This window comes from Myotis lucifugus, unplaced genomic scaffold (assembly GCF_000147115.1).
Source record: "Myotis lucifugus unplaced genomic scaffold, Myoluc2.0 scaffold_138, whole genome shotgun sequence".
Lineage (NCBI taxonomy): Eukaryota > Metazoa > Chordata > Mammalia > Chiroptera > Vespertilionidae > Myotis > Myotis lucifugus.
The window spans coordinates 1,979,333-1,991,323 of record NW_005871186.1 but is presented as its reverse complement, the minus strand read 5'-3'; the positions used below and the strand labels follow the sequence as shown (position 1 = coordinate 1,991,323).

At 38.9% G+C, this 11,991-nt stretch overlaps 1 protein-coding gene across 1 annotated transcript; it reads right to left on the bottom strand.

The window, feature by feature from the left end:
- Positions 1 to 1,067: 1,067 nt before the first annotated feature.
- LOC102424418 (olfactory receptor 51F2-like) lies at positions 1,068 to 2,012 on the bottom strand. The gene has a single exon (XM_006094594.1). The coding sequence runs from the start codon at positions 2,010 to 2,012 to the stop codon at positions 1,068 to 1,070; it is 945 nt and encodes a 314-aa protein (XP_006094656.1).
- Positions 2,013 to 11,991: the final 9,979 nt, after the last annotated feature.

The window sequence follows — 11,991 nt, the reverse complement described above, 5'->3', positions numbered from 1 at the left end:
CGAGGAAAAATTAAAAGGAAGATATCAAGCAACTTCTAGGAATCTCCACCAATGGAGCAAAGACAAAAAAGACCTCTATTATTCTGTGAGCACCAAACCAAACTGAGTTGGGGTCTCAGACAATTCGCTTGCAAATCATATGATTGCAAAGACAGACAGAAACTTCCAGATTGAAGCGGTCTCCCTGGAGTGCTCCCAGATTGGAGAGGGTGCAGGGACCCACCCCCATGCACAAATTTCATGCACTTGCTCCCTAGTATATAATATAAGCAGAAAGAGTAATAAGAATATATAAGAAGAATGTATCATCCAATCTAGAATGATCAGGAAACAATTGCAATGTGTTGTTTGAAGTACAAAATCAAGAAGTGAAGAGATCAATTTTAAAATGGCAGCAAGAGGAGATCTGTGAACATGCTCCCCAGGGAAAGTACTATAATAGCAAAAATCATATATAGATACAGGTATATACATTTAAATCCTCTGGAAATTGCCCTAAAGTCATATAGCAAATGAAAAACCATTTATTTAAGAAAATCTGTTAAATCGCTGTAAGAACAGTCATTGTTCACTTGAATTGCAGCCAGCTTTCACTGGATAACAGTATAATTAGTGATCTATAAATTTTGGAAAATTAATGAAAAATAGAACAAATGATGAAATAGCATTGATAGATGAAACTATAGCCGAAATTTTATACAGGAGAATACTGAAGGGAAAGTGGAAGCTATTAAAAGGGACATTCCAAGTGTTGAAATAGAACTCCATTTAAAAATATGTGGAATACAATGAACAAAATATGAGGAATCTAATTTAATGAACAATATAAACTGATGAAAAAAGTAGAAACAGAGGCATGGATACATGGAACAGACTGACAGCTGTCAGAGGTGGGTTGAGTGGCTGAATGAAAGAAGGTAAAGGCATTAGTAAATTACCAGTTCGTCACAATAGACTGGAAGCATATAGACACATGCTTTTTCAAGGTACGGTTGTAACTCATATAGGAAGATGATAAAATATGAGTTAGAGAGGACTTTGTAAAGATATGGTAATCTAAAAATTTCCTAAATTAGCTTAGAAAGAAATATTTTGAGCACAGCCTTACGAATTTGCTTGGTCTTTACACTGTAGATTATGGGATTCATTACAGGAGGGATAAGTAGATAGACATTGGCAATGAGTGTGTGCACAAGGGGAGGGGCGTGCTTCCCAAATCTATGCACCAGTGACAGGCTGATCATGGGGATGTAGAAAATGGCAACAGCACTTATGTGTGAGACACATGTTCCAAAGGCCTTTTTCCTTTCCTCTGGGGAGGCAATGCTGAGCACAGAGTGGATGATCAGAACATAGGAGAGGAGGATCAAGACAGAGTCTATGCCGGCATTAGAGATAACAATGGACAGGCCAAATGCACTGTTGATCTTGGTGTCTGTGCATGAAAGCTTCATCACATCTGGGTGGAAACAATATGAATGGTGCAGAACATGACTACGGCAGAAGGACAGACGCTTAAGGAGCAGAAGTAAAGGCACTAGAGCTGTTGTTCCCCTAATAACTACTGCAAAGCCCACTTTGATGATCCTTGAATTGGTTAAGATTGTGGCATATCTCAGTGGGTTACAGATGGCAATGAAGCGGTCAAAGGCCATTGCCAGGAGTACTGAGGACTCCATGAAGGTGAAACCATGGATAAAGAACATTTGGCCAATGCAGGCATCAAAGCTGATTTCTCGAGCATTAAACCAGAAAACACCCAGTATGGTGACCAATGTGGAAAGGCACAGTCCTAGGTCCGTGCAGGATAGCATAGAGAGGAAATAGTACATGGGTTCATGAAGACTTGTCTCAGTGATGATGACAAACAAGATCATTCCATTCCCAGTGATGGCAACGGCATAGAGACAACAGAATGGGATAGAGATCCAGGCATGGTAAGTTTCAAAACCAGGGATGCCCGTAAGGAAGAAAACTGCAGGGTGGAAGATGCTCTGGTTGAAGGAGGGCATGATGAGTGAAGGAAGTCGCTTTCCCTAGGGAAAGAAAAGCATATCCTGTAAAAATAGGGAAGAAAATCATTTCCATTCTCTTCGATATATTGCATAAAGTACGTTCACTATGAACCTTGTCCTGTTCTTCCCCAGAAGTGAAGTGCATACACAGTTATTTTTTTCTTAGATTTAGAGTTAATCTAGGGAAAGAGACAGACCACTAAACTGTATGACAACACCTGGGTTTTAGCAAGATTCCCACATGTTATATCTAGGCTTCAGTATATTTCCATCTATGTATGAAACAGGGGGCTAGATACATGATGGTAACATTTTCCACTTTTACCATCTATGTTCATGGGTAAATAGGCTAGTTCTGGGGAACCATACGACAACACAAAAGGCAATTCATCCTGCTTTTGTTTACTTATCAGTTTCCAAGGCAAAATCCTTAAGAGGATAATAAGATGTATAAGTCCTTGGGTACCCAATGAAAATAAGATAATAAAAATAATATTCAATATTCATCAGAAAATTCATCAGAAAAATACTTCTGATTGAACAAATACAAAACAACTATTGGTTAAAAAGACAAAACTACTGGTAAATACTGGGAAAGAACCAATTAAAATTATTCAAATAGCCTTAGCTGGTTTGGCTCAATGAATAGAGAGTCAGCCTGCCAACTGAAGGGTCCCAGGTTCAATTCCAGTCAAGGGCACATGGGATGTGCAGGAGGCAGCCAATCAATGATTCTCTCTCATCATTGATGTTGCTATCTTTCTTTCCCTCTCCCTTCCCCTCTGAAATCAATAAAGATATATTTTTTAAAATTATTCAAATAGACCACAGTGGATGATAGATATGATACTAAAGTGTTTACTGTTTAAGCTGTGAACCTGATATTATTTAAGGAAAATTCTCCCTGAAGACAGATGGCCTAAAGGTAAGCTCAACAGAACAATGAAACTCATTGGAAGCTCTCAAATATCAATTGGAGAAGATATCTCAAAGGTTTCTTTTTGTTCCATTTTTGCCAAAGGGCACTGAAAATATATTGGGGCAGGGAGTTCCCTAAGAAGCCATCACTGCTTGAGGATATGAGCATGTATTCAGCCAGATCAAGAAATTGATAGGATGGAAGAAGTTCCTTATATTGATTCTTGTACTAGCTTTTCAGCCACCCTATTTTTATCTACAGAAAGAATGCTTGGTTTTTAAAGTCTATGTTCCTCTTTCAATCACTGATGCATGCTTTCTCTCAACAAATATGTATATATCTACCAAGTGGCACTGTGTACAATGGTCAGAACTAGAATTTGACATGACATTCCAAGAATATTCATACATGACTCTGAAAAGAAAATATCTGAGTGTAAATTAACTTGGAGAGTATCATTTCAACCCCTGTTCCCCCTCAATGAGCAGGCAGTGGCTTCAACTTGAGTGAAAATAACTGGTTACAGGAGATGTGACCAAGAAGGTATTTCTCTAGGTATCTGAAGAAATGTTCAATATAGAAAGCCTCTTGAGAACTCACTAAAAATTTAATGGCTGGAAAGCTTGGCTTGAGACAATGCAAAAAATATATATAATTCACAGGTTTGGGGTGAGCACTTGGACATCAGTTGTAAGACAAGCCTCACTTTTTCACCTGCGACATACATGCAAGAACCTCAGTGATGGCCTCCTGATAACGTCTTGAGAGTTGTCAAAGTGGTGCCTGGATTGAAGTCACAGGAGTGGCAAAAATACCTGGGAGTAATAATATCTAAGGGAAAGGAGGTCTGAGGAAACAGCCGTGGGAAATAGCAGTATTTAAGGAAAAGGCAAAAGAAGTATCTACTGTTAAGACTGCAGAGGCATATGCCCTAGGCCAGCCATGGGCAAACTACAGCCCGAGGGCCAGATCCGGCCTGTTTGAAATGAATAAAACTAAAAAAAAAAAAAAAAAAAAAAAAAAAGACCGTACCCTTTTATGTAATGATGTTTACTTTGAATTTATATTAGTTCACACAAACACTCCATCCATGCTTTTGTTCCGGCCCTCCGGTCCAGTTTAAGAACCCATTGTGGCCCTCGAGTCAAAAAGTTTGCCCACCCCTGCCTTAGGCTGTTTGGCTCAGTGGACAGAGCATCAGTCTGCGGACTGATGGGTCCAGGGTTCAATTCCAGTCAAGGGCTTATGCCCAGGTTTCAGGCTCGATCCCCAGTAAGGGGCATGCAGGAGGCAGCCCATCAATGATTCTCTCATCATTGATGTTTCTATCTCTCTCTCCCTTTCCCGTCCTATCTGAAATTAATAAAAATCAAAATAATAACTTTAAAAAAGATTGCAGAGGCATGACCTCTAAGGTGAAAATGACCCCCAGCAACACACAAGGACCTCATTAGTTTCTCCCAAACCTGTGACCTCAGAGCCAGAAAAAACGCCTGGCACAATAGCATCTAAGAGTATGTGCTGAATAAAAAAAACAATTGCATCTAATCATAGTTATAGACCCAGACACTTACTATCAGGCACATATTGTGATTACTGGTATATGGCTCCCTCAAATTAGGTGTAAAAGTCATGTAAACAAATTGGCATATATTAGAAGAGGAGATGACAAACTAACAGTATTCTTATTAATCTGGTATTTATCCTTGATGCTAGGACTTTGCTTAGACATGGTGATAAAAACAGTTTTCTTCTAGATAAAGTATTAAGAAACTTTAAAGCATATATTCGTTATTTTAAAGATGAGGAAGCAAGTTTTCAAGTTAAGGCTCTATTTATTATAGCAAATAAATGAAGAGACCCCAGTGGATTAGCTAAGTGTCCAAGCTAGCCTTCATTTTATTTTATTTTTTCAGAAAAGAAGGGAGAGAGAGATAGAAACATCAATGATGAGAGAGAATCATTGATCAACTTCCTCCCGCACACCCCTGCTGGTCCGCAACCCATGTCCCCTTGACTGGAATCAAACCTGGGACCCTCTTGTCCACAGACCAGTGCTCTATCCATTGAGCCAAACCAGCTAGGGCATAGCTAGCCTTCTTTTTGAAAACAATGCTAGTAAAGTATTAAATACTCCCTAAGTACCCAACAACTTTCTTTATTATATCTCTTTCTCAGAATCCTTCTTTCCACAACTCTGCATGATCCTCCTGGAATCTCTTTTCACTTCCACTTATATAATCAAAGCAACATAGAAGAACTATTCCAATGCAGGAAACTCTATTAGCAAGGCTTTTCGGCAGGAAATACTTCTGTTTTTTTGTTTGTTTGTTTTTTATTTGTTTGTTTTTAATTCTATGATTTTGAAACCACCCTTGAGTATGTTTTTTCATTAAGACTAATAAGCAAATATTAAATAACTATTCTTAGAAAGATATATTTTAATGCTTTGTTCTCTCCTGAAGAGAATTCTTCCAGGGCTATGACTTAAATATCTTTATAGCCAGATCACCAAGAATATATCAACAGATTGCCCCAACTACAAAGCTTCATATCAATCACTATCACAGCAACATGCATTGGGTATTGTTGGCTACTTTTTACAGATGAGAAAACTGAGGCTCAGATTAGAAAACCAAGGCTCAGAAGACTCATGTTACTTTCTTCTTTCTGACTTCAAACCACATGTTCTGCCACTCTTTATTTTAAAAGAACTTCAGCCCTAACCGGTTTGGCTCAGTGGATACAGCGTCGGCCTGTGAACTGAAGGGTACCAGGTCGATTCCGGTAAAGGGCATGTACCTTGGCTTCGGGGACATCCCCAGTGGGGGGTATGCAAGAGGCAGCTGATCGATGTTTCTCTCTCATCGATGTTTCTAACTCTCTATTCCTCTCCTTTCCTCTCTATAAAAAAAATCAATAAAATACATGTTAAAAAAATAAAAGAACTTCAACTTTTTAAAAGAAAATGTGGAATTAACATATGTTCACAACTTCAAGACTGCAGTCTATATTTTAATGACTATTTTGAACAATATAGAAATTGTTTTTTAAATTCTATAATACATGAATACATATAACATGTAAATGTGTTGAATATATACTACTGAGGTTACCAATTTCCTCTAAACTGTTGGTTTTATAAACTATCCAAAAATTATACAGACCCTGATGTATTCAGAAAAGACTCGGATAAACTAAAATACTGACCTCATGCTAAGAAGAATTCTTGGGTCTGGAAAAGGAGTTCACTTCATCATACCCCCTGCTCTTTGAAGAGTCATCTCAGACAGTAACAGAGAATCTTTTTAAAGCCAGATAGAAAGGTGCTAAGGCTGGGGAAACAGTCTCTCATCAGTCCTGCCCCATCTCCAAATATATCTCTCCTGCAGAAGAACCAAGGGACTTCTCAGGAATGGAGAGCGATCAGATTTGAGAAAGAGAGCCTTTATAAAGAGCCCAGAAGCTGTCTGGTGAGAAGCCTTTACCCAGCAGAAACACAAATTCCTAGGAGAGTTCTCTATACCACTGTGCCCTGATAATTCTTTGTGCCCGGAACAACAGACTATAAAGGGCAACTTCTTTTCAGTCTAGCTTCACTAGTATTTCCCCAAAGGAGACTCCTGGAGATGCACTATGATTTCAGTTCTCATTCAAGAGCAGCTATAAATCAAAGCTTTGCATAGTGCAATCTGAACAGCTATAAATCAAAGCTTTGCATAGTGCCAAAGTAAGAGATAAGTGTTGTTACTGAATCTCCCATGAGTTGACTCCCCATTCATTTGCCAGGGCACAGCTATCATAAGACAACCTGTATAGCAAGGTGTTGCTGAGTAACTCATATTCACTGACACTAGTGCAATACTATGTATTTCAGAGCCCAAGACCTTTTCTGGGCATTATGAATATCTTGGGGGTTGTTACTAACTTGTGCACAGGCATAGGAAATGGCAAGCATATGAAAACATGCTCCACATTATATGTCATTAGGGAGATGCAAACTAAAAGAACAATGAGATACCACTACACACGTGGCCAAAATCCAGAACACTGACAGCACTAAATGGGGGACATCTAAACATGGCACGCTTGGCTCACCTCTGAGCCTTGTCTCATCCTGTTCTCCATGGCACGACTTAGGTGTTTATTGATTCCTCAAATTCTGCCTCAAATGTAACCCAAAAGATATTTTATTGTTATAAAATTTACATTTATATTACAATTAAAATAGCTTTTTCCAGCCCTACCTGGTTTGACTCTGGATAGAGCGTTGGCCAGTGTGTTGAAGGGTCCCAGGTTCGATTGCGGTCAAGGACACATGCCCAGGTTGTGGGCTCAATCCCCAGTAAGGGGAGTGCAAGAGGCAGCCAATCAATGATTCTCTCTCATCATTGATGTTTCTATCTCTCTCTCCCTCTCCCTTCCTCTCTGAAATCAATAAAAATATATTTTTAAAAATAGTTTTTTTCCTAGTTTTTTTATTTCAAAATTGAAGATACATTAATTAAGCTGGATATTGTGTGTGTGTGCTTTAATTTCACTAAGTTTTGTTTTGTTTTTGTGTTTGTTTTCAGTTGCCTTGCTATGTGGTTTCTGAATATAGTGCTCAGTCTGCCTATGGGATGAAACACAACTGCTCACTGCGCTTAAAACATTTTCTTAACCTTTTATCGTCTCCTCGCACTGCCCTCTACTCTCCTGCCTTCCTTCCTAGCTCCCCTAGAAATAGTTACTTTCACACCCTTTTCTATATAGTAGGTCTTTGCAAGACAATGTAATTCTTGGCACAGCTTTTTATGCCAAGAAGTACATTTAATTAGTTATTATTCTTATTTCCTCAGACCTCCTTTTAGCATGTATATTTGATTATCCTCCCTTGAACACATGAGGCTAGGTTGTCCCAACACTTATGTGATCTACATACATTCTCAAACATGATTGTCACATGAGTCCCTTAGCTATCTTGCAAATATGCAAAGTATGATTTAGTACAGCTAATATTTTGCATTTCTAACAAGCTTTCAGGTGATATCAATACTATTGTTCTTTCAGTAGCAAAGATCTCTATAGTTAGAGTAACTATAACACTGTATTGTAATTTCTCATGTACTAACCTATGTCCTCCACTAGACTTTGTAATATCTGGGGTAATGTCATTTGTGTTCACTGTTGCACTCTCAGATCTTGTTTAAAAACAGATATATAGATTTTATACAATATTCTTATAATGATGGATGGAGAATGCTAGTGGAAGCATATACAAGACATGTTAGAAGCAGAGAGGAATGGGATAAATAGGAAAAATCGGAATAGCCAGAAGTTGAATGAGAGGTAAGAATGAGCTTCTTTTCCTTATCCACTAAAATTGAATGGTTGGTGCTTGCTAAATCAACAGGGTAGAAGAACTGCTAGTAATTTGGCATCACTAGAGCCAGCAAAAGATGAAAATGAGACTTTTACCAGACCATGGAGGGTCAGTAAAGTTATAGAACCCAGGTATGGTTTGTAAATAGTGGCATAAACAGAATAACCATTGTTGTAGCAACCATTTGTTGTTATTATTGTTTGCTTGCTTTAGGTTTGTTTCTACAATCTGAATACATAAGCCTCAGGCCACTTACTCCTATCTCATCCTCTCTGTTTCTTTCAGAACTTGCACTATTTATTGCCTTATAAGACTCCCAGCCCTGACTTCTGCTTTTCTGTTTCCTGCTTCAGCATGACCATCCATATCAGCTGCTACATGCATGAATTGTAAAGGTTGTATAACATCTTATAACTGAATGTAAATCCTTTATTTCTGTGTCACTGAGAATTTTTGTTACCTGTAGTTTTGACTACTGCTGTGAATAATGCTGCAATCAATGTTCCTCTCTGTAAAACATGGCCTGAGTCTCTGATATTTTGCTTTGGATGAATTGCTAGAAATAGAATATTATGGGCCTCTTGAAGCAATAATATATTGGAAAATCCACTTCCAGAAAGTTCATATAAATATCATAAAACAGTGCTTAGTCCACCATAACACAGAAACACTGTACATTGTAAGGACAGAAAAAAGGCCTCTTTTTTTCTTTGCTGTGGCCTTCCACAAATTATAAATAATAACTATTATTGGTAGTTAGATGCGAAGATTGCTGGCTCCCCTAATTCAAGCTGCCCCTCTATTCAAACAAGGGGAGGAGATAAGACTATACTCTCAAGGTTGCATTCTTGCACCCTCCTCCTCCCTGCTGTTTTAACAGCTCAGGGATAATTCACAACAAGGAGCCTCTAGTTAGTAGAATGTTCCCTCCCCCCACCCTTTCACACAAGCCTCTTTTGAGCTCTCCATAACTTTTGTTCTAAGCTTGTTTTACAGGCTTGGGAAAAATACTGATAAGACACCTCCTTAGAACATCTGCTGGACTGTCTCTTCTAATGCAAACTGTAACTTTTTAAGACAACACTCCCTCCCTCCCCATTAGCTCAACTTCAACACAATCCCCCTTCCTTCCTTGTCTCCTAGCAACAGCAACCACTGGCTCTTTAAACAGTGCAAGCCACTCTTTCTTCCCTGCCCTGTATTGACTAACAAAACACAGGCCCTTTTTTTTCCCTTAAAAAGTAAAATAAATTTCCTCTCTGCGTCTTTTCTTTTAGTTGTGAATTCTTTCAAGCCCACATCATTGGCCAAACCCCGTATTATGTTTAAAAAAAAATATTTGCTGATTTTATAAGCAAGATATTTCACTATTGACTGTAGTAAAATGTTGACACTCAACAGATAATATTTATTGCAAGTCCCTATGGCACAGTTTTCTTGTTTCTATGTCTGCTCTTCCTGTTTGGATTAACAAGTTTGGCAAACATTAATATGAAGGTGAATGACGTCACAGACTGTGGTATGTCTCCTGGGGTGGATGGTATTGATATTGACAACTACATATTCTTGTTGCTATGTGATTTCATTGAGGGACACTTTGCTCAGACTTTTAGAAGATTGAATCAAATTACCAGTGACTCTTCTGCTAGGCTGGGGGAGAGGAGGGCAGTGAGAAGAGCCATATTTTGAAAGTAGTGTGCCAGTATGCACACCCGTTCCAAGAGCTTGCACCAAGCTCTGGCACGGAATGTACATGATAATCCTGTAGCAACTATTGCTCTGAGAAAAAAGTCACATTCTTTCAGCCAAAGTAAAAATAAATGTAATCATTCCCAAGTCATTTCTGAAACTAATGGGAAATCAGTCACTGCCCTAGAATTTGCCCAGCCTGGTAAAAAAAATGATTTTAAAGGTCTCAAGGAGTTCATTGTAAGGAGACACAGGAGAACAAAACTTCATGTGTCAAATGTGAGCTTACACAAGTGACAATGTGTTAGCAAGCATGTGTGCTGTAGGGTTTAGAATGACTTGAACAGGAATTAGTGTTAGAAGGAGGATGTGAAGATTCTCTAAGGAATGAGTTTTAAAAACTGAAAAAGTCTCCAAATAGCCCAAGATTTGAATACTCGTTATGCCACTTATTAACTGAGAGACTTAAATAATTACTTAAACCCTTAAATCCTTGGAACAGCTTAAGTCAAAGTAATAATGGATTCTTCTCCGAAACTTATTATCTTCCAGTTGCATAGGTCAAAAGTCTGAAATAAGTCTTACTGAGCTAAAATTAAGGCATCAGCAGGACTACATTCCTTTCCAAAGGGTCTGGGAGAGAATAAAAACCCTGTGTTTTCTCCTTTTACAGGCTTCCCACATTGCTTGGCTTCTGATCTCCTTCTGTCATCTTCAAAGCCAACAACAGTGAATCAAGTTCTTCTCATGCTGTCATCTTTCTATTTCTCTACTTTTAAGGATTCATTTGCTTAGATTAGACACACCCAGATAATCCAGGATGATATCCCCATCTCAAGATCTTCAATTTGAATCATATCTGCAAAGTTCCTTCTGCATAAAGGTAACATATTCACAGGTTCCAGGCATTAGGATATGGACATCTTCATGAGTCATTATTTTACCTACCATAACATCTGACATAATAGATTGGACATAGAATGCATAATAAGATATTGTTTTGTTGTTACTGTTTTTGTTGCATTATAAAGAATAAAATTTCAGGCCAAGACATTTTTCATGGTGAAATAGATTGGGTGGTGGGGAGAGGTAAGAATGGAAACCGAGAGAATGGTTAAGAAACTGCTAAAATTATCCAAGTGAGAGATACTTGTGATTTGGATATGTTATGCCCAGATTTCAGGATCCCCAAGAGACCACACCAGGGAGCCAGCTGTGTCCGATGCAAAAGCAAAGAGTCTTTATTTGAGCTAGCTCATGCTCTCCGTCCACCACACTCGCCGACGCAGCGACAAGAAGCAGAGAGAGCAAGCTTTGTGGGTAGAGAGGTTTTACAGGGGGGTTGGAGTAAGGGGAGGAGAGAGGACTGTGGGACCTGCCGATTGGCCAGGCGCAAGTCTGGGTCTTGTTACACAGGATGTGGTTGTGTCTATGGGGCGCACTTCCCTTGATTGTCATTGGTTAGTTTAAAGAAATTCTAGATGTGGCTAGCAGAGGCTTGGGCTTCCGGGAAGAAGCTCCTTGCTGAGCACATGGCTGCTGCCCAAAAATGGAGGATTCGGGGCAAGATGGAGGGCGTAGCCCTCGCCCTTTCAGATAGGGGAAGCATTTTTGCAGGTGATGAAGCGTGATTAAATTCTGGTTATTTTTCAAAGATATTAGAAGGATTTTCAGGTTTGTATACAGAGTGCAGGAGGCAGAAATCAAGGATGACTCCAATACTTATATGCTCAAGAGTGGTCCAAAAATGGTGGGAATATCTGAGGTTCTAAGGGGGCCATAAGTCTACATCAATCTACGGGGACTATTTACTAAAGACTAAAGAGGGAAACAGTAACCTCACATCAGATGACATTGCTGGCCAGATCCATCTACCCAAATTCTGTGATATAAGATGCTCAAAATTTGAACAGATGGGAAATATCTCAAATTATTGTGATTAGTTTTCTTCTACCTAGTGGGCTGGGATTTCAAAATGGAAAATAGCTTGAATTATAAAAAAG